The 21,828-nt window shown below is 40.3% G+C and overlaps 1 protein-coding gene across 1 annotated transcript in view; it reads left to right on the forward strand.

Moving 5' to 3' along the window:
• Positions 1-21,411, forward strand: part of SUSD4 (sushi domain containing 4) — a gene marked incomplete at both ends in the record, with an annotated part of 74,182 nt that extends 52,771 nt beyond the window's left edge. Inside the window, 5 exons of the mRNA XM_082305668.1 lie at positions 2,487-2,675; positions 17,278-17,469; positions 17,949-18,093; positions 19,745-20,127; positions 21,383-21,411. Of these exons, the coding sequence (XP_082161794.1) occupies positions 2,487-2,675; positions 17,278-17,469; positions 17,949-18,093; positions 19,745-20,127; positions 21,383-21,411 (938 nt within the window). The remainder of the gene's footprint in view (positions 1-2,486; positions 2,676-17,277; positions 17,470-17,948; positions 18,094-19,744; positions 20,128-21,382) is intronic.
• Between the last annotated feature and the right edge of the window lie 417 nt (positions 21,412-21,828).

Consider the following 21,828-nt stretch of genomic DNA (forward strand, 5'->3'; position numbering starts at 1 on the left):
GTTTGGCACATGTCAAACTGTGTCTCAAGGTCTTGTCGCAGACGATGGTACAGGCATGTAGAAATTTAGGCAGATCACAGGGCTAGCTCAGTGTATCTGAAGAGGGCCAACAGAAAAGAGAGTTTCCACAAACCCATAAAAAAGTGGGCACTAGTTTCGGGGTGTCTTATTGGCAATGGCATGGTGTGTGGCAGTATGAAGTATACAGCCCATTTTTGGGAGCTGGTGCACCTCACATCTAATTGAGGTAGATTAAGACTCTTGCAGTTAGGTGAGATGAATGCTCGTAAGATTAATTTGTAGGTACTTTATTGCCAAAGATCCAGGTGGAAATTTTGTCAGAGCCAGTATTAACTGGGTAAACAAAAATACCCCAAGTACCCCTTGGCTTGTTACTTTCTTCTGTTGCTGTATTTATACTATGAAACACAATCAATTGGTGGTACTCAATATTCAATATTAACTGCTTTTAAAAATAAAAGCAGTGCTAATAGAAGCTATGAAATCAATTGCACAAGAGCAAAGTGCTGTAACTACCAAACAGGTGGAGAATAGGCAATTCAGATTCAAGTATCTGCCATATTTTGCCAAATTCTATAAACCTGTTCCAAAGCTGACTCCAGAATTTTCTTTTTGCTATGTCAAGCACTAATAATATCAAAGGCACTTGTCTACTTGCACTAGGTAGGCTGTCAGTTACATTTCTATGGCCCTTTGATTACAACAGGCAGGGGAGTCTCATGACACTAAGATGCCTTTTTACTGGCAGAGCAGCGGGAAAGGATTGCAGAGCGTATAAGAATCCAACCTCAAACTATTTTTGCCACGAGATAATAATGATAATTACTGATCTGGAATGATGTGAATTACTTTTAGCAAAAAAAAAAAAAAAGCTAAAATGAAGTTTTCAAGCAGCTTGAGGTGTTTGGAGACCCAGGGATTTTCACAAACACTTGGCTCTCATACCAATTCAAGTACATCTCTGTCCTGCTCCCAACGAGCATTAAAATTCTGAGCCAGCAGGACAAAATTTTCCCTGCTACACTTCAGAGGAGAGTAAGCTCAGTCTTGCTCGGGCAGTCTGTGCTCGCTCTTTTCTGTCCCACTGGAGGCTGCTTATATCGTCCTGCTCAGTGGGCTGCTCAGCTTGCAGGAACCAGTGTGTTATGTGTTGGGCATGCTTGATCAGGGGTACAAGCAGTAGCCCGTAGATAGGATGCTTGAAGTTTTAATTGAGCAGGGAGATAACCAGTTACTAAAACAGCTATCAAAACCATTGCTCTGGTAGTACAGTGTGCTGGAAAAAGCTTTCAAGCTTTTTCTGTTGTTTTCTTTTGCTTTTGTCCCTCTGCCTCAAAAGACCATTGCAAGGAAATAACCACTTGAAGTGCTGCTGAGACGTTTTTCTTTAGATGCCAGTATCTTACAAGAAGTTCTCAGACTGATTTTAATTTCCCCCTCAGGTTTAAAATTATAAGAGTCCTATGAACATCCTTCACAAATTCCTAGTAGTGGCAAGAGACCTATTTATGGTTTGCCATAATGCAGCTCCTATTAGTCTCATAACTTTATAATACTGTTTTTCATCCCCTGATTACTAATCATCTTTCCTCCACATTACTGCAAATTAAAAAATCAACAGTATCAAGTATTACCAGAGGGTCATTTCTAAAGCTGTGAGGCATTATTTTTTTTCTCTAATACAAACTCTTACCTAAATACCAGCTCAAAACAGACTTTGAATGTATGTATGTGAATGCCATGTTATAAAGTCGTATCATCTATTAAATTCACTGCTCTTTCTTGCACCAAGTATGGTTGGTGACCATTTAACTGTCACAGCTCAGTACCATCCATGGTACAGATCCCTCAGAAGTAATTCCAGAAGCAGAACGTAGTCTCTGACTACATTTACAATTTCTGGTGATAACAGGTACCTTAACTTTTTTATAACCTAATCTGAGACCTCGTTCAGTGTTTATCATGGGACTGCTCATAGACCTTCTCAAACTGGAATTTCAAAATTCTGTCTGCAAATCTTTTACAGTTGTGTGCACTTTGTCACAGGAGCAGTTTTAATACTAAAGATGGTTTACATGCCTGTCAGTTTTAAGAGAAGGAATAAAACTCATGGTTTATATAAATGACAATCTTTATTTATTAAAGATTCTACCTCAAAAAGAAATTGCCATCTGCTAAACCAGTGAATGTTTGTGAAATAAAATGCTGTCATTTTCAGTAAACCTTTCCTGGGTTTGCTGAGAGTGAATCCCACACTAGCAAACCGTGTGGGCTAAACGATGAAAGGGTTTGAAACAGGATAATGAGGCATATGTATCTGAGGGAGATCATGCAGGCATGCCATTCATAGTAGAGAAGATGAAAGATATCGCACTCCTCAATTTAGGAATTATAACCAAGATGTGTGAAGATGACTGAGATAAGCACCTTATAATAAAAGATACCTCCCTCTTCTTAATTTGCAGGTTGCCTGAGGCCATTGGTTCTTCCTCATAGTTACATTAACATATCTGAGTTCGAGTCCTCCTTCCCCGTAGGAACAGTGGTGTATTATCAATGCTTTCCTGGATATAAACTAGAAGGGGCAGAGTTCCTTGAGTGCATGTATAACCTTATCTGGTCAGATAGCCCACCTAGGTGCCTTGATGTGGAAGGTAAATGTCTTATTGTTCATTTTTCTTTCAATTTTGCAAAATCAGCATGCTCTGTATGATTTTAACTCAGGGCTATAACCACGGTTATGCTATACGTGATGTTTCCGCAGGCCATGCAGAGTGTATCTGGGGTTTGTTGCGTGCAACCTATTGTGGCTCACTGCACCATTAGCTCTTGGTTTTCCTTAATTAATGTTTGCTCTCTCCATGGCTGAAGTGCAAGAGGGGAAGCTCTTAACAATGATTGCTTTGCCCTTAAAATGTAAATTCTTTGCAGCTTGTCTAATAAAAATACTGAGGACGTTATGGAACTCACATTTGTGTGCAGATGGTCAGAGTTTCTATAGATACAGACAGATTTCCATGATAAACTAAAAAATACTCCATAGAAACCCTTAGTTTGGGCTGTGCCAGCTGCAAACATTATTCAGTGCTACACGATGCTGCATGCTTGACTATTTGTTGTCTCTCATAGTAGTTAACCTTAAAGAAGGATTTGCAACTAAAATGACTGAGCTAATTTATTGATTAGGAAGATAAAAGTCATTCAGCGTGAAACAGAGGTAAATCGTACCAAGCCAAATGGAATAATCTGTGACTATAACTGCAGTGCTGGAATGGAGGATATTGTAGTGCATTTATGTTTTTCATCCCATACATTTAAAACAAAGATGCCAAATGGATTGCTCCATACACTGTCAAAACCTTGTGAACTACCTTCCTCCATCTTCATACTGCATCTTGAATGAAACATCCTAGGAAGTCATCAGAATCCAAATACATCCTCTGCATTTCATTCCTCTAGAAGGACTACATTTTTGCTCTATTTCAAGCCTGTAAGGAAGCTATCTATATGTAGAATGTAGCTAAAAGCAATTATAGGAATTTATATGTGATGCTTATGTCACCGAGCTAAATGCTAAGCATTCTGGAAGTGCAAACATTTGCCAACAGCATCAACAAAGTGATATACTGCACAAAAATAATAAAATTATCTTTATTTTTAACTGACAATTCAAGTTCCAAAATGGAAAAATGCCTTTGTAATTTTGGAATGACATAACAAGATGATTTTTTTTATTATTTAGCATACCGTAAAAGATTAATCCCAAATCAGCTCTACGTAAGCCATTTTTGGAAGGTTCGTTGTTGTTTATAGCATGGAAAATACATTAAAAAATCAGAAGGGCCCTGTTAGGCTTAATCCAAACAGTATAACTGTTTTGATAAAGACGACAATTCTCCAGTTAGGAAGATAAGAGCATTAAAATACAGAAACTCAAGTGTATGAAGCAGAAAAAGTTGTATCTTACCCTCATTTAACACAGGTGAGCATTCCAGCCTCTATCAAAATATTCGAGAAACTCATGTGCTCATTGTTTATTGCTTGTATTATAAAGTCATGGAGAGGCTCTTTTTTCTTGATAATTTAAAACAGGAGATAAGAACCGCTTCCCTGACAGTTCTGTTTTAAATAACATGTCAAAAGTTATCATCCCCAGTCAACTATGATGTTCTGTGATGGGTGGATCAGTGTGTGCCAGATGCTGGGTCCAGGCCATCTGGGAGGCCTCCTGAGTTTTGATTTAATTCCAGCCTCCCTTTTAATCGCTTTCTTGTTGCTCTCTTTAACGTTAAAACTTTCCGTGGTGATTTCATGTTGGTGTCCCATCTGTGCGTGTGTGGAGTAAACCACAGGAGACCGAAGTCTAGAGCATAACGCTTGCAAGAGCAGGTTCTCCTCAGCTTTGGGGCTGTCCCTGCTTCTGTTGGGGCAAGAGCACTAAAAGGTCACCCCTGACAACTCCCCTTGTGAATTCTCTTATATGAGATGCTTCAGCTGGTATGCAGCGAACTTCAAAATTAAATCCAGATAGGGTAAATCAACTTGAGATGCCCTCGTTTGAAAGTGTTTGTTCAAGTGATTTATGCAAGGAGTGCCAGTCTCCAGGAATCTTGTTACAATCCACTAGTCTTAATTAGTGGACAAAACTCCCTCCCTGCATATTTTTTATTCTGCACCTTGCATACCAATGTCAAGCTCATTTTTCAGCATTCCTTTTACGTGTGAGGTATAATCTCGCCGAGCAGTATTTTTCACAGAGGAAATCTGCAAATAACAAACTAATTCCATTTATTTATTTCCATGATCAATTCAAAATTTGTTCTAATGACATTTCCTGCTCAGTATTTTAATGTCGTAATGATTAAAAGCAAATGGTTGTTAGGAAGCTATAGTAAACCATTTTAGAGCTTTTATTCTGCTATAAACAATGCTGCTTACAGCTTTCTCATTTTGATATATGTTCTTCTTGAAGCCTTCACAGAAGGAATTTCTTAAATGTGTGTGTAATCACACAAATACTCGATCTCGTGAGTTTTTCCCTCTTCGTTAGGCCAAATACATTCTGAATGAAGGGTTTGTAGCTCCGTTTAAATAAATAGTTACACCAGGGACCACTCAGCTCCCATCCTACAGCATGATTTCTAATGTTCAGTCCAGTCTTGGTCTCAGTCTTGTGAAGTGCAGAGCTTCCACCAACTCTGGTGAGAGACTAATTTTTGCTGATAGGGAAGAAGATTTTTCTGATACTTAAAATCACTGTTGCTTTATTCACAGAAGTGCATACAAACTGTGTTACCTGGAACTGAAGTGCAGCCAAGACTGCAATGCTATGCAGTGGCTTCTCAGAAACAGCCGCTTGGACCTGATCAGGGAGGTTGTTATAGCTCGGGCAAATAAGGATGCCTCTAGTTCAGATTGCCAAGTATTTACTGGTATGAGATCCTCTTCTTAAATGCTTGTACCTTTGCCAAATTTAAAACATTTGGATTGATTTTTGAGTGTCTGCCTCAAGCTGAATCATTTGGGAAGCTGCAGTTGAAATGGTTCAGCTATATCTGAGAATGGCAGTAGAGGAAATGGTGGTGTTTTACCAGTGCTAGAAAATCTTACAGTCATTTAGAGAATAGATGAAACATCTTAACACTGAATTTTTTCTCCTTTAATTCCTTGATTTACATCTTTAACTTCCTTAATATCCTTTTTGCTACTGGAATTCCATAATTATGCAAAAGTTTTTTTAAATTTCTTTTGTACTGAAACTTGTTAGGCACTTCCAAGGATATATGAAAACGTAAGGAAAATGTTAATTTACTTATTTATATGCTTTATAACTTACCATTTTTGGGTTAATCATCCATCTGTTGAAATTAATGCGAGTTAGTGATTGCCTTCTGTAAAATCAGATATGCAAAAGATGGGGGGGGGGGAACCCTTAAACTGAGGATTACCACATGGGGTATAAACATTAATTGTAAAATCAGATGGCTTCCAGAAACACTGGGGGAGAGCAAACACTTCAAAACATACTGGTATGCAACTCTGTGAAATGAAGTGTATAGAACTACGAAATGTTTATGATATGATACTTTAAGGTGAATAAAGACATTACACAGGATTTGGAGAAATTGCAAAAAAGAAAAAAAGCCTGGCCATTAGTACTTTGGGAACGTGATCTGCATATGATTACATACCTTGCCATCTGGACTCTGTATTTTAATCTTTCACGCCCTTTGGAAGATTTCCGAGAAGATGTAAGGAATGGTTCTTATAAAGAACTGGGGGGAAAGCAGGCAAAGAGAGGAAAGGCTGGGAGAATTTGATCTTGGTCCTAATGCTAGAATATAAAGCAGTTGTATGGATAGTTCCTGGCTTTGTATTTAAGAGTAAAAGGGAAAACAGGTTGATTGCATTTGCAAACGGACATGATCCTGTTATCTGGAATGTCTGGTTTCAGCATCATCCCAGCTAAACACAAAAGCCAGTCCTGCAGGAAATCAGATACATTGCAATATCAAAACTTCATTCTACACGCGAGAATCAGCAGATTCTCTAGCTGAGGTTAAGCTTGAAAGAATGCTAAATAGAAAATATTTCAAATTTTTGTAGGTAGATTCAAAATAAAAATGAAACAAACATGAGGAATAGACTTCAAAGGGGAGAGTTAATGAGTAGAAGAGAGGAAAAACATAGAGGAAAACTGAAGGCATTTCAGAACTCTGGTGTATAAAACCACCTCATTGTGAGGCAAGATGAAAAGATATAACACTAAGCTAACAACTGATTACAGAAGGGATCCTGAAAGTTATAGAAACTATGAGAGAAAGATAGAAGAAGGAAGGAATTAAGAAAATTGCACAACAAACCAGAATAAGTGCAAGAGAACCCCAAAAAACCCCTACCTAGAGCACGAGGAAATTTCTGAAGAATAAAAGGGGGTTAGTCCTATGAAAATTAAAAACAGCAAAGTATGCTACACATAAAAAACTATTCTGGAAAGACAGGCAAGAATACAGGACAGAGCTTTAAAATTATTCTTCTGATAAACCTGAGGAGAGACAATCATAGCCAGGGCCTGGTAATTCTGACATAGAACCTAGAAAGTAAAGAGCATGAAAGAGCATTGGAGGAGGGTGATACTACAGGTGAAATGCCATAGCCACTTAATATTTCAAAACCATGTAGCTTAAACTTGCTAACCAATTACACACAGGATACTTTGAAGGATAGCTTCAAAAATCTTCATTCATATATAACAATTGCTAATGCCATAAACAGTGATTGACACTGAGCTATATGTTTGATAAACCATGCCCTTAAAATATTTTAAATTCCTGATGGAATATACAGCAATACACTGAGAAAAAAGATACAAGTCAGCCTGTAATCATTTTGTGTTCAGGAGTCAGAACAGAGCAAGCAATCCTAAGCCTGAGATATTTTATGTTAGTACGAATGGATTTCTTTCTGTGTTTCTTTGTTGACATTGAGGTGGCTTTAGATAAATTCCAGCATGGCAGACTGATGTGTATCCTCAGGGAAGATAATGTTGATGCAGCAGATCTCCAACAGATAAAAATCCTGTAGAGCGAGCAGAGGGCAGCAATACAACCAAGCTGTGAAACACTGTGGTATTAAGAAATTAAGAGAGGTAGATACCAGGGTTCTGCTTTATGTTTACACCTACTCAGCTTGCAGGCAGGAGGGAGAATAAATTAAATATTGCTCAACTGCCACAGAGGTCATCCAAGTTAACTGAGTTAATGTTAACATAAGACGCATTGATAGCCTTGTTTTTAATAGCTCTGACTAGAGTGGCGTTTCAGAATATATTCACTGCCTGTAGCAATACTTCTTGCAACTCAGGAATGACAACCAGCAGTAAATGCTCAAATAGCAGCAGCCAACATTTATAAGCACCTTTACTTGGGCAACACCTTCACGTCGCGACACCTTTAGCCTGATGGCCAAAGGATAAAATAGACTGATAGTCTTTCACCCTGGGGGTGATTAAGTCATAGAAAGCAAGTGTGATGAAGAAGTTTAAAAGGATAGTTTTCTTTAAAAAAAGTAATTCAATAATTCTACATGTTTCTGCACTGTAGACAGTTAATTCATTCATCACCCGAGATCACAGAAATTATATGTGTCCGGTCACCCTGTACGAGTGTGGACATTGAACACTTCAAGGAGCTGCTCATAGGTGACTTGGAATATCTGGACTTATGTGCTGTTGGAGAATGCTGAAATTCATCTGCACACCTTTACCCACAGCTGAAGAGGCGTGGAAAATAACTGAGTTCATAAAGAGCACAGTGACATGAAATACTAGGCAGACAAGTCATGTTCTTCTGTGGACGTACTGCTTAATAATCATCCAATCACTTAATTCCAGCAGGTGTATTGCAAAGTGAAACAGAAAAGAAAACCAGACCACATTTCGAGACAGAATGATACACAAAAGTGGGCTTTTTACAGCTCTTGTTATGAGGGATGGGGGGTTTAGAGAACAGTCTCCAAGTTGAAGACATTGTTTGAAGAAGATAAATACCATTATATTTCTAAGTGACTGCTCCTTTTTTGCATTGCAGAAATCTTCTTTGATCTTGGCTATGATTGAAATAGACGCCTTCTCCGCTGTTCATAATTTTTCAAGAAAGCAACAGAACAACTTGTAATCTGTTTCTTTTATGTCTTCTGTTTCTGCTTGATGCACAGGACTGTCACAGTAAATCATTGTTTTATACCTGCTCTATCACCTGTGTACCTTTCAGGAACTCCATAGCATTTCCAGAATCAGCCAGACATCCCAACTTTTTTATGGAGCCATAATTTCTGCCCTGAAGTTCCACGTTAGCTGCCAGACGCATGTAGTATTTTATCCACAGTACTTTAAATATGCTGAGGATTAGGTGGGGGAAGGCAGACAAAATTTCTCCCTGAAGGCTGTTTTATAATATTAATCTTTAACTATATCTGGCAGGGCTCCTCAGAAAGGAAAGGCACACTACACTGTCTACCTTGAAATCAAGTATCTCTGTGCTTTATGGACACGTTCATTAAATTTGGCTACACAGTGCAATCACAGAGCATCTTCCACAAATAGAGGGAACTGTAGCTACAGACTCTATACATTAGGAAGTCTACTCGCTGTGTAGGTTTGTTCACTTTCAGAGATAAAACCCAATATTTAAAGAGTGGCACTTTCACCAATCAGTGTAGGCATGCACTTGATAACTAAACATAATAACAGAAAGCGATACTCTTCCATGCCTCCCTAGTCTTGTAAGCTGGTTTGTGGTATTACGGTGCTAAGATCACCTACTGGTTTTCCTCCCCTTTTTCCTACTAGCACTCCATTGGGAATGAGACTTTGTGCTTTTTCTTCTCTCAGGTGGTATAGTTTGATTTCCTCGGCCTTCAACTAAACCCTGGAATACAGCTCATCTATTCCAGCAAGTCCAGCTAGATTTGGCATTCCAGTCTCATCCCCAATGACTGGCGCAGGTGACACCACACAGGCTCAAGGGATTCTTGCTTATAAACAAAGAGGAAGAAGCAATTGAAGAAAGAGGGGTTAAAATAGCATAAAAACATTGATATGTCCAGCTCACAGTGAGCGCTGGCTTCTTCAGACATCCCTGTCAGGTGCTTTTATCTGTCTGGTTGTCTTAGCCAGTTTCCCAACAGCTCTCTCTCCCTCCTCCACCCCCATTCTACTTCTAAGCACTTTGACCTTTTCCAGGTCTGGGGTTATCCTGTGACGCCTGTCAAATACCCAAGCCTTGACTTATTTTGAAGCTCTCTGATTCCTTCCTGTTAGGTGTCTACGCAATCCCCAGCATCTGCTTCTCAAAGTCCTAAAAAGACCCTTACTGATCATAAAGTCAACCACTCATGAGAAAAGGAAGTAACAAAGCTAGAAGCAAGTGATGAAGAAAGCTAAAACAATCTGCTGTAAATGAGACCACAGGGTTCCAAGCACTCCCATGTGAATAATGAGTATAAACATTTCCTTAAAGATAATTATGGGTCTCTTGCTGAAAGAACTCCTAGCTCTCTATTGCTGCAAACTCATCATCAATTTTTTGTAGTTTAAGTGAAAATTGCACTTTTTAACTTACGATTTATAGGAGAAAGATCACTTGGGGTGTGTTTCATCCCGTATCTGTTGTGAAATGCATTTGAGACTAAAGACTTTGGCATCAAGATCAATGTTTCACAGGTTGCTGTGCTGGGAACAGCAGGATTGTTGAGGATGAGTGTGAATTTGGTCTGATGCTCCTGTAGGAGCTCAGCTGACTGGCGTTGCAAAACGGGCTCCATAATTTGTAACTCTAGTAACAAGGAAGCTCTGCGTACAATAAGTGATTGTAAATCACCTTCTATTTCCATTTAGGAATCAGCTTATGATGTTAAACTATTATTAAAATAGGCTTGAAACTAGTTTTATACGGTTTAATTTAGTCTCATACAGCTGGTGTCAGTAATAGCAATTTTCAGCAAGATGATGTTTGTCAAAGCTAGACCAGAGAAGCAGCTTTTCATTAAAAACTTAATTATTCAATTCATTTCACACTTCGTAGAAGGTGAAAAGTGCTTCTCACTGTGTGCACATTGAAAAGTTGACATTGCTATTGTAGCTGGTGCAGAATTACCCAGGAGTGATTGTCGAGGGGCAGAGCAAGCAGCTTGGAGCCATGAGACCTGGGGTATGTTCCTAGCTGCTTGAACACTGACTTGCTGAATGGTCAAGAAGAAGTGGCTTAACTGTTAGGTGTCTTTTCAGAAGAAAACACAAGTGGCATTATGAAGGTTAAGTAATTGAGAAAGTTTAAGATTGAAAAGAATTTGGAAATGATTGGCTAAGAATGCAATACTTTTAATGATTCTTGCTGTAGGTTTTCAAGAAGTAAATTTGCTGGCAACTTGCAAGTTCAAAATAAGCATCTGGTATCTTCGTTACTTTAAGTCATGTCTACTATCAGGCTTAATAGGAGTTACTTTATATATTAGTGCTTACTTAGTTGTTTCCACTAAACTTTCTATTCTGATATTACTATTGGTGCTGCTGTTTTGCTGTGGGAATGAGTAATCGGAAAAGTTCCTCAAAGCATGGCTTCACTTTCAGAACACAAATTCAATGGCCTCAAAGTTTTTCTCACTTGTTCCAGTACAGCTATAAGATGCACTATGTCTCCCTTCACAATGCGGGCATCATTTGTTATAGAAATGTATCATTAGGATATTGTTAAGCTGCTGTTCACGATAAATGAAAAGTTACTTTTGTAATGCTTCCTGTTCTGCTTACATTTCTGAAGAGTGTCATTAGGAATCAATTCTCATTAAGCAGCTGTTCTAGACTGAAATGTTTTGACAGGGCTTATTTTAAAGCAACTGGGTTTGCTACTTCCTTCATTTTACAAACCTCTTGATTTCTTCTTCAGGCTCTCAACTGGGTATGAGTGACAGAGTCCACGAGTTTTTCTTCCATCCTGCTTAGAATACTGGACAATTTAATGGGAATTTTTGTCTTGCAATTTTAGAATTAAAATACTTTTGTTACATTACTATAAATTGAACTCTAGATGTAGAATAGAAAAATCCTGATTTTTATTTAAAGTGCAGAAGTAATTTCCTTTGCCTCCTCTTCTTCCTGTTGGCCATCCATTCCCCCTTCCTCCATGCATTTGCTTATTGCACCAGAAATACCAATTTTGGTTTACCAGTTTTTGTCTTGAGATCTTTTTGGCTAACAAATAAATCAGTAAATTCTCTGAACAGCATAGTGTCTGTAGAGTTTAAAAACTGACAACTAACAGCTACTTTTTTTGAACACCACTGATTGATTTATTTTCTTTTTGTTTGTTGTTTTTTACAAACTCGTAACTATGAAGAAACATTTCCCGTTGTGAAAGATGCTAATATCAGTGTTCCATCAACTGAATATAGGATATAGGCATTACATTCCCCTCCATACTGGCTATCTTATAATGTGTCATGTGTATGTGAGAAGATGAGAAGCTTGAAATTAGGGCTCTGTACTGTGCAGTGCAAGTATGATTCATGTGCTGGTAACACCTGTGGAAATGGCCAAGTCTGTCAGGTGAACTGGCCAGGAATTGTTGAGGTATATGAAAGAAAGGCTTCTTGGTTGAGTATTTATTTTATTGTGAAGGTCTGAAGGATGATGACACTGAAGTAACCAAGGAACCAAGTTGTATTGGCACAGTGTTCATAAAGAAGCAGGAAAAGGAACAAACATAATCTTCATCTTCTATGTTCCTGTAAAAAAAATTAATTTTCAGATCCTACGTACCCAAGCGTGTATTTGTACGAAGGCAATATATGGAAAAGGATCCTTACTGAGGCCCCAGAAGCCAGCCAGTAAAGCCTCAGGTGGAGACCCGGCCACCCTAGATGGGCAGAGTCAAACCTTCTGGGATGTATACTGCTGCGGTCTCACAGAGTAAATCACGGCTTGAATTAAACATTGCTTGGAATGCAGCAGCCAGATGACAGGTGCCCAGATTTCTGGTGTTAATTAGTGTCCTGATATGTACAAGAACGACCAGTGAGGGTCAGGAGAAACTCTTACTCTCTTCCAGTTTGTGCACAAAGCGGTGTGTCCACCTCTCTGATTACTACCTAGCGAGATACACCAGCATTCTCCCCGCACTTTGGAACTGCCAGTTTTTTATCTGTGTCTTTCTCATCATGAAGTTTCATCTTAATCTTTTCTCACTCTTTGCATAATGAGAGGGTGTGTTTGGAAGAAGCATTGGTGTTGATTAGGTGCAAATGTCACTAAACCTGTCCATCCCTGTGTCAAACAGAAAATGACTGGCCTCACACTGGGTTTTTCTGCTAACCCAGCTAACTGAGCAACTAATGTCCTACATGAAAGGCAGACTAGTAGCTAGGGAAAAAAACATACTATGCAAAAAATCACAGGTAGAAAATAAGCTTTGTGCTTATTCCTACCCCTTTTTTATAAGTAAGCACCCTGTATTTCAAGACATTTTTGCTTTTATTTTTGGCTCACGTACAAAAGCTGGGCAAAACCTGAATAATTTACCTCCTGCCTACTTTGACCAAAGACTAAACTGACGAGCCATGGAACTGAGTGACTAAAAAGAAGGTTTTGAGCACTGTAAATATCTGTAATTCCACTGTTATCTCTCCACCAGTGGCTTTTAAACAGTGGCATGACATCTTTATTCTGTGCCATCAATGTTAATTGAGAATATGCTAATGCCAAAAAATCTTCCCTCCCTCCTACAGTTCCAGTGTCAACAGTGCAGAATTACTGCAGCATCCTCTGGGCAGGGTTTAGAAAGCTTCTTGACTGTAATAGGTAGGAAAAATTACTCGGTGAACCCTGTTTATTCCTCCAGTGTCTGAGCAGTAAGTGCCCGCAGCCTGCGTCACCCTCGCTGTGACCCTGGTCCAAGGGATGCAGCTGTTGCACTGTGGAGGCTGCGATGGAGGGGGCGTGCCATGGGGCAGACCCACCTTTGCCTCTGCTCCAAGCCAGTATGTGACAGTGTTTGTATCACAAGGCTCGACTCCCCAGGTTTTAAGCTCTCCCTGAGAGCACTAGTCTTTCACTAAGATCAGTCAGAGCAGAAAGCCCATAGCTGATCTCAGAGGAGAGCGCTCAGCTCCAGCAGCTCCTAAGAGGAGGTGGGGAAGTCCATCAAATCAGGAATTCCTCTCTTCAGCTTCCTTGAGTAACAGGCACCTTGAGCATCCCAAAAGGGATTTGTTTGCCATATAAACACACTTGTTCTTTCTTTTTGATGAACAGTTCAGCTTTTTAGCTGAGAATGCTGAGCTGTAAAGTTCCTGTAAGTCCCCTTACAGTTTGTGGCCAATTGCTCTACAAAGACAGAACTGGAGACCCAGGATCACATGCTGCAGAACCACCAGCAGACACTGCCTGCATTATGTCCATCCCTCTGACAAGCTCCAAAATTAAGAACACACGCATGTGGTCTTTTAATGTTGGTCATCAGAAGATAGTACTGGATTATCCATGCTGGATGTTATAATTAGCACATTAGAGTCTCAAAAGCCTCATAGAGTGAAGATGCTGAAAGCTAGTAGTAAAGATTTGGTGTCATATTTAAGAACAGCGCCTAAGTGTTTTTTAAGCTGTGAGAACTTCCTGAAGTAGAATTCACTTGTTTCTATGATTATTTATCATTCATACTGCTGTCGGCTTTGACAGTGAAAATGTACTTGTCAGACACACTTTTATTTTAATCGGTTTGTGGATATTTTCGATCTGTGAGTTTGATGCATTTTCTTGAAGTCTATGGCCTGTAATTTCCAAATACAATCAGGGCTTATCACTGGGAATGCTAGAATTTTAACTTTCCTAGAAAACTTCAGTAGGTTTGCCACATGAGTTTTCCTCCATATTTGATCTGGCACATTCCTTTAATCTTTGTAATCAGTATCATACACTGGTATCCAGCATAAATAAGGGATCTGACCCTGTAAGACGACTAGCTCTGCACTAAAAATCTTCTGTCTTTGGGAGCCAAGAGTGTTCAGCAGCCCTCCAGACTTTCATAATCTTGCTTTTCTGTGATCAAAACTAAGGCCACTTCATGGCTGTTCTTCCCCTGACTTTAAAGGATCTTGGGCCAAGATGACCATGGGAGTGGAGTGAGTTGAGAAAGGGACTGGGTGTACAACTAACTGTCTAGAGCTCAAAGCGAGTTCATTTTTGGTTTTATGTGATGTATCTCATTTGACTTCATTTGGAAAAAGAGGATCTGAACCTGAGCAATACTGATTGTACGGGGGGGGGGATCCTGAAACTGGATGAACATAAAGTTCACAGGAGGTGGTGAGGGATACTCCAAGTGAGTGAGAACCCCTGACTCTGACAGTCCAGTTGATGTAAGAATGAACCACTGTTTCAATTGAGCTAAACGCCCTCATTTTCAAACCCTCTCCATTGCATCTGCTGGTTGCAAGAGTGTTTAATGCAAGAGCTGTTGGCAGGTATGACCACTTCAAACTTGACTCTAATTCATGACTAATGCTTGGCAGTGCATTACAGAAATGTTTGCAGAAGTTTCCAGGCAGCACCAATACATCAGCATTTCCCTTGAAATATGGAGGGTGTCAGTGGAATGGGTGGCACTCTTTTTTAGCACTGGGGACATATCCTACACGAAGAGTGATGCTCTTGTTTTCAGGTTTTATAAAATACATCTCTGTTTGTGAACAGACAGCTCCATATCTGGGCTGTCCCCACAGTGTATTGTTTTTAATCTGCCTGGAAATGTGTCGTTCCCGAGCTGATCCACATTGCTGGGACACCAACTTTGAGGCTTTTTTTATTCAGCAGGCTGCTTTGGCTCTTAATGAGGTTGGGGATGAGGCAGCAGGTACATTGCTGGAGAGGAAAATTTGTTTCTCTGAGTTGCTCTTTGTGATAAGGTGTGCTCTACTTGCTCGTTGCTAGAAAGGTACTGGGCAGCTACACATCTCTTGCAGCCTGCAGTAGCTTGGCAAAACTCAGTTGCAAAGAAGCATAAATTGCTGTCTTCCTTTGTTCTCATGCTCTAACGTTAGATAATAAAAATATACCAGGTTTCCTTATGGCAGGCCAGAATCGTTGCTTTTACTGATCATTTTCTTTTTAATAGAAGAATGATCCCTGATATGGACAAAAGGTGCTTTCCTACTATTTCAGTCTGACACCTTTGCCCTAGTCTTAAGAAAATTGTTTTCAATCTTGAGTTGACTTCCTAGTAAAGCATTCCTCTTTCTTGTGGGCCCAGAGACTTTGGAAAGTATGCAGAGTATTGAGGATGTGAATTTTTATGTGAATTACTTGCTCTGATTTCAAGTTATTATTAAACCTTGCCAGTGAAAATGCAAACAAAACCATGTCTCCAGGGGATAGGGAATAGACATTGCTGCACATTGTAATCAGCCTCTCTTGAAGATTCATTTAATATCTTGTGTATTTTTTTATGAAATGCATTATTCATGTAACAAGATTCACAGAAGCAGCTGAATTGTAATTTCTGGGAAGATTCTTCTTCCGAGAAACGGCATTTTCATTATTTAAATCAATGCAGTAGGTCTTGCCTGCATGAGGGAGGCATGAAGTGAAGGGAACAGCCTGTAGGTGGGGCACTGAGCCAGTTAGTTACTGCCTCTGAAGGGAAATAAAACAAGCCATCCAGTAATTTAAGCCCTTTTTGGGTTAGTATTTAGCCATTTGAGACATCATTACACTTTGTAGGGTTTTTTCCCTCTGTGTTAGAAGCACTTAAGAAAATAGTAATCAACTAACACTTACTCAGTGGAAAAGTTTCCTCTCTTATAAAAATACTGCTTGCGAGCTGCTTTCCCCGCTGCTGTTTGTGCTCCCTCGGTTCTCCATTGAGTTCATCTGCCCAGCCATGTGAGAGGACGTTTCTTTTTGTTTCAAGGCCTATAATAAAAGTTCCACATGTTTATATCGCAATTCTCTCTTATTTACTTAATCTTATGTAAGCCACTGTACTTAATTAACACAGGCTCAGCCTCTGTTATATTTAAGACCTCACTCCACCAAAGATCCCACTGAGATCAGTTGGGTGGTTCAGAGATAACAAAACGCAAATAACACCAGTAGAGTTTAAGCTCAACTTAATAATATTACAGTGGTACAGACTGTAAGTGCTTAAGCAACATCGTGTGCTGTGCATCTCTTGCACCACAGTTGACAGCAAACTTATTTTAAAAAGTGACTATTAGGAATTTAATTAGTGCATATAACCATGTAATTATATTAATGAAACAAAAAAAAATAGGCTGTTACAGCTGAATTTGAGATGCTTCATAAGGAGAAGAGTTCTTATTTTGACTGTGCCCCTCCATCCCCATATAGCTATCTTATAGGTAGGCATTTGTGTCCCCTTCTGTCTTCCTCCTGCCCCCTCTTCCCCCAGAGGATGGGAAGCTTCACAGATCCCATTTCTCAGGCCTTTAAACAAGCAGGTGACAGCAGAGCTTGCTGGTGTCGGTGAGAGCCGAAAGCTACCCACCCCAGCACACGTTACCACGTGGGAGGTGCACGCATCCATCCGCTGGTACCGCTGGTACCTCTGAGATGAACCCGAAACCGCAGGGAGCCTGGAAGGGAGCCAGAAGTGTGCCCTGTGCATTTTGACACAGTGAAGCTACCCAGCGGTGTGTTGCTGGCGTTAACGTCTTTCTCCTTTTCTCTTTGTTTATTTGCCCAAGTTTGTCCACTACCTCCAATGGTGAGTCATGGAGACTACATCTGCCACCCGCGGCCTTGCGAGCGTTACAACCACGGGACGGTGGTGGAGTTTTACTGTGATCCTGGTTACACCCTCACCAACGACTACAAGTACATCACCTGCCAGTACGGAGAGTGGTTCCCCTCCTACCAAGTATACTGTGTCAAAACAGGTAAGGGAGCAGCAATGGCATTACTCCTATCCTCTTACAGGCCCTCTTTTTCAGAGCAAATTTGTTGGTCTGTAATGCCTGGTGAACGCCATCTGTTTCATGGTTAAGTGATGAACATTGATTTTAAGATGCTATTAAATACAGTACATTTCCAAGATCATGAATGATCCTGAACATTTCAATCGTCAGCTCTTCAAATGGATTTTTTAATATCTTCTGGATATTTTTATATGTATGTAAGCTAAGTTCATGATGGCATGTATAAAAAAAGTCAAAGGGAAAAAGCAAGGTCCAGCCCCTGTGGCAGCTTAATGTTAAGGCTGCTTTTGGTACCTGGCATTGAGTTCATGTGTGTCTTTACAACACATGTATAAAAGATGTCTTGTCTTAACTGGCACTTCTGAGTGTTCTTGAAGTATTAACACAAAATAACAGTGGTAATAATCAAACACAACTCTTGTATTGCCTTTTTGTTACAGAACAAACCTGGCCAAATACACAGGAGACCCTGCTGACGACATGGAAAATAGTGGCATTTACTGCTACCAGCGTTTTATTAGTACTGCTACTGGTTATTTTAGCCAGGATGTTCCAGACCAAATTTAAGACACATTTCCTTCCAAGGTTTGTACTTTTTCTTTTTTTTTGAAGATTGAGGACCTTGAGTCAGTTTTCACATTCCGCACTCCTTGCTGAGGAGGCAGCGCGGCTCACAAGCCTTGCAGATACCTTCTTCTTCTGCTCTGAGCAGAAGTCTCTGAAGCACTGGTGTGGAAGGGTATCCCCAAAAACCTGCAGCACTCTTTTCTGCAACTAAGATGAAAGGCTAACTTTGCCAGATTCACTTTGGGAGTAATTACAGCTCTACTACAGAGAATTGCTGCTTCTGCATGTAAAAATAGCTGACAATATTTTTAAATATTCATTTTCAGGTGCTGGGGGAATTAATTTTTTAACTACTGTAGACTTAGTAATGTAAGTTTTAAGAAAGATTTTCTTTTTCTCTGTGGACAAATTTATATTAAAAGTTTGCGTTCCCTTTATGAGTATTATTTTCATCATGATTCATAAACATCTCCTACATCTTCCTTTATTTCCATAAAATACTGTGCAGCTATGAGCATTTGTCATTGACTCTCACAGCACTCCTCATGAGACAGGTAGGTGGGTATTATTATCGTACAACCAGAAAAACAAAGGCAGGCATGTGGAGTTTTAGGCAAAGCTAGTAGTGTATCTGGGTTTAGACTCGTTTCTAGTTTTCAGTCTGCTCAGTTTGCTATGGACCTTCACTCCTCTCCAGCGCTTGCTTTTCTCATGTTCTTATTCTACCATGTGCAGAAAAGAGAGATGAAAAAGCTGTATGTCAGTAAATAAATGCAGCAGAAAGGACTCAGTGATCTTAATGTTAAAGAAATGTGTACATGAAAGTATACAGGTTGTATAAATAATGTGTAAATTTATAAGCATATATATGTGCATATATACAGTATTCGGAGAGTAGTATACATAGATGTATATAACTAGGAAGATCTTTAGGGTAATGGGTTGCACTATGGATAGCTTTATAGCCCGCCCTTGTCTAGCTTATTGAAATGGCTTTCTGTCCTCTCCTTTTCAAACGTTTTCATGTCCTAAATGTACCTGGGACCAATTCCCTCCTGCTAGGACTCTACTGTGATTTAATTGCCTACTAAACAGATCCTTTAGGGTTTAACAGACCTTCCCAATTAATAAAAATGTTTTGCTTAAAAAAGAAACCAGCTTAATACTGGTTAAGGAAGCCTTCATCCTTTGAAAGTAAGACCTGAAGGAGGCCACAAATCTGGCCACCAAAGCCCTGTCATCCAGTAGTCGTCACCTCAGTGCCTGTTTACGTGGGCTGTAAACACTTCTGCGCCCTAGCACACATCTTTCCAGGGGTTCAGACACTTTTGACTGGTGAGCTACATCTGTGATCTTATATCCATGATACCTACTGTGCACAGCGCAGCAAATGGCGCTCCTTATCTCTTCCAAGCACCTGTTCTCCTTCCCTTCTCGAAATTGTTCATGTTACTGGTTTCCTTTTTCCGATTGTAACAGATTCCACCTGACTGTCAACCTGAAGAGAGTTTTGCAAACCCGTGAAGCAAACATTTCTGTGAATGTTAATGACCCTGTAGCTTCATTTTGCATGACTAGAAAGTGCTGTGTTTACTTAAGTTCAGCAGTTGCTCCGAGGTGCCTCTGACATGCTCTGCTCTATGTGATAACTCATCTGTGTTTGACATAGAGGCAACCAGGAGGGCTCCATGGGTGACCCCGACTTTGTGGTGGTGGATGGCGTTCCTGTCATGCTGCCTTCCTACGATGAAGCTGTAAGCAGCGGCTTGAATGCTCTGGCACCTGGATACTCAGCTACCACAGACCAGGGGCACAGTTTGCAGACAGAAGATCAGAATCCTCCTGCTTACCCCGGCCCCCGGATTACAGACACGCTGCCTAGCGAATTTGAGACCTGTGACAGTAGGTCGGGCTCCTCTGAACTGCTCCAAAGTTTGTACCCGTCCCCGGCGTGCCAAGCAGCAGCGCTTCCCGGTTCAGATCGAACTGACGTATCCCGTAGCACTGCTGGGGAGGCTGCGTCCACGAGTCCGCGGATCGATATTGCAGATGGTGAGTCTTGCATAGGTGCAATAGGTGAGTCCGTAAACAGGAGCCATCATTTGTTTTTACTGTCAGAACAGGAATAAACCCAGCTGACCTGCTCCTATTTTCTCCATGTTTTGGTCCACATCTTAATTTGGACATCTTTTAAACCATACTACTCCATGGTCATAGAGCTTCGTGTCTGTGATATGTCGTTGCCAGCTGTGGTGCAAGGGATTTGAATGCCAGGCCAGAAGGTTCCTGTCCAGACCCCATAACAGCAGTCTCAGCAACAGGGATGTCCGCAGGCACCTGTGTACAGCAGCGACACCAACCATCACCTTGCCTGTGTTGGTCTGTTCATCTGCTTCTCAACTCCTACACTCACAACTCCCTCACATGCCATGCCTTTCACAGCCAAGAACAGGATTTTCTCCTTAAAATGGAAAGCAAATCATGTTTTCATACTAAGCCAAAATTAGCAGCCTTTATTAACAAGCTCATTATGTCTGCACGTAAAGCAAACTGTTCAGTCCAAAGCATGTACACATTAAGCCCTGGACATGGGAGTCACAGCATAAGGGGAACGTACCCACAGGACCATGTACGAGAAGGGAGATGATTGCCATATATTATCATCTGCACTTAAATCGCACATGAGATTGCATTGATACCATTTCATTGAGTTCTGATGGAGCCATATGGTGTGCTGCTCAGCGTGTTAAGGAAACTGGATAGTTTTCCTTGGAGACATTTAAAAGGAGTGGCTGTGATCCTGCTCTCCACAGTCACTGAGAGTCACTAGGCAAAGCAGTCTCTGTGTGATTTATTGGCAGCAGAGCTGAAGCCCAGTGTCCTAAATTTAGTGTGGGTGAAGGTCTGGGTGGAGGAAGTCTTACTGCTTCACAGGGTTGGGGCTAACTTGTAATGGCATCACAAGGGGAAGAGGACAGCTAGAAGGAGGAGGGACAAATTATGATAATGCCAGCAAAAGTGTCTGCCTACTCTGAACGCTGATTCAGTAATTAATATAGTAGAAAGGATGTTTGCATTTAGATTTTTGTGGGCCTAACTTGTTTTAGAAAATCTGGGTAGTTTTAGTAGGTTAATTTTCACCTAGGTGTTAGAGCTAAGTGGGTCTAGAATTGGAGACAATGTATGTGTTGTTCAGATTTTTGCAAAGTCCATTTCTATTTTTGCAGAATTGCTAATACTAATACTCTGCAAAAGTATAAAGGGAAGTTATAATCAGCAATCAATGCTATTTCTTTTTTTCCCCTAGAGATTCCTTTGATGGAAGACGACCCTTAGCCTGCACAGAGACGTGTCTTCGTCGCACTGCACTGTTGGGTGACATAAATCATGAGGATTTAGAGATACAAAAGACTATCTGTGGATTTGGGGAGGGTATTTTCTTACTTACCCATCTTTCACATGATGATGTCACCAGATTGGGTGTACATCTTAATCCGCAGCGGGGATAACAGCATCAGCTTTTGGAACAGCAGCAGTTTTATGAATGAATCCTGGGGATTTGATGAGAGCAGATGTAGAAAAAGAACTGTGGCTTTTTAGAAATGAAATGTATATCTGCATCGCAGAAAGTCATATGGTTCTGTAAGAAATACTATTGGATTTTGATACTAACTGCCTCACAAAAGCATGTCCAAGTATGTAAATTTGCTTATAAAGACTAGATCTATGGACCTCTAGTTTACGAAGAATCCT

Source organism: Platalea leucorodia (assembly GCF_965183815.1).
Source record: "Platalea leucorodia genome assembly, chromosome: 3".
NCBI classification, from domain to species: Eukaryota; Metazoa; Chordata; class Aves; order Pelecaniformes; family Threskiornithidae; genus Platalea; species Platalea leucorodia.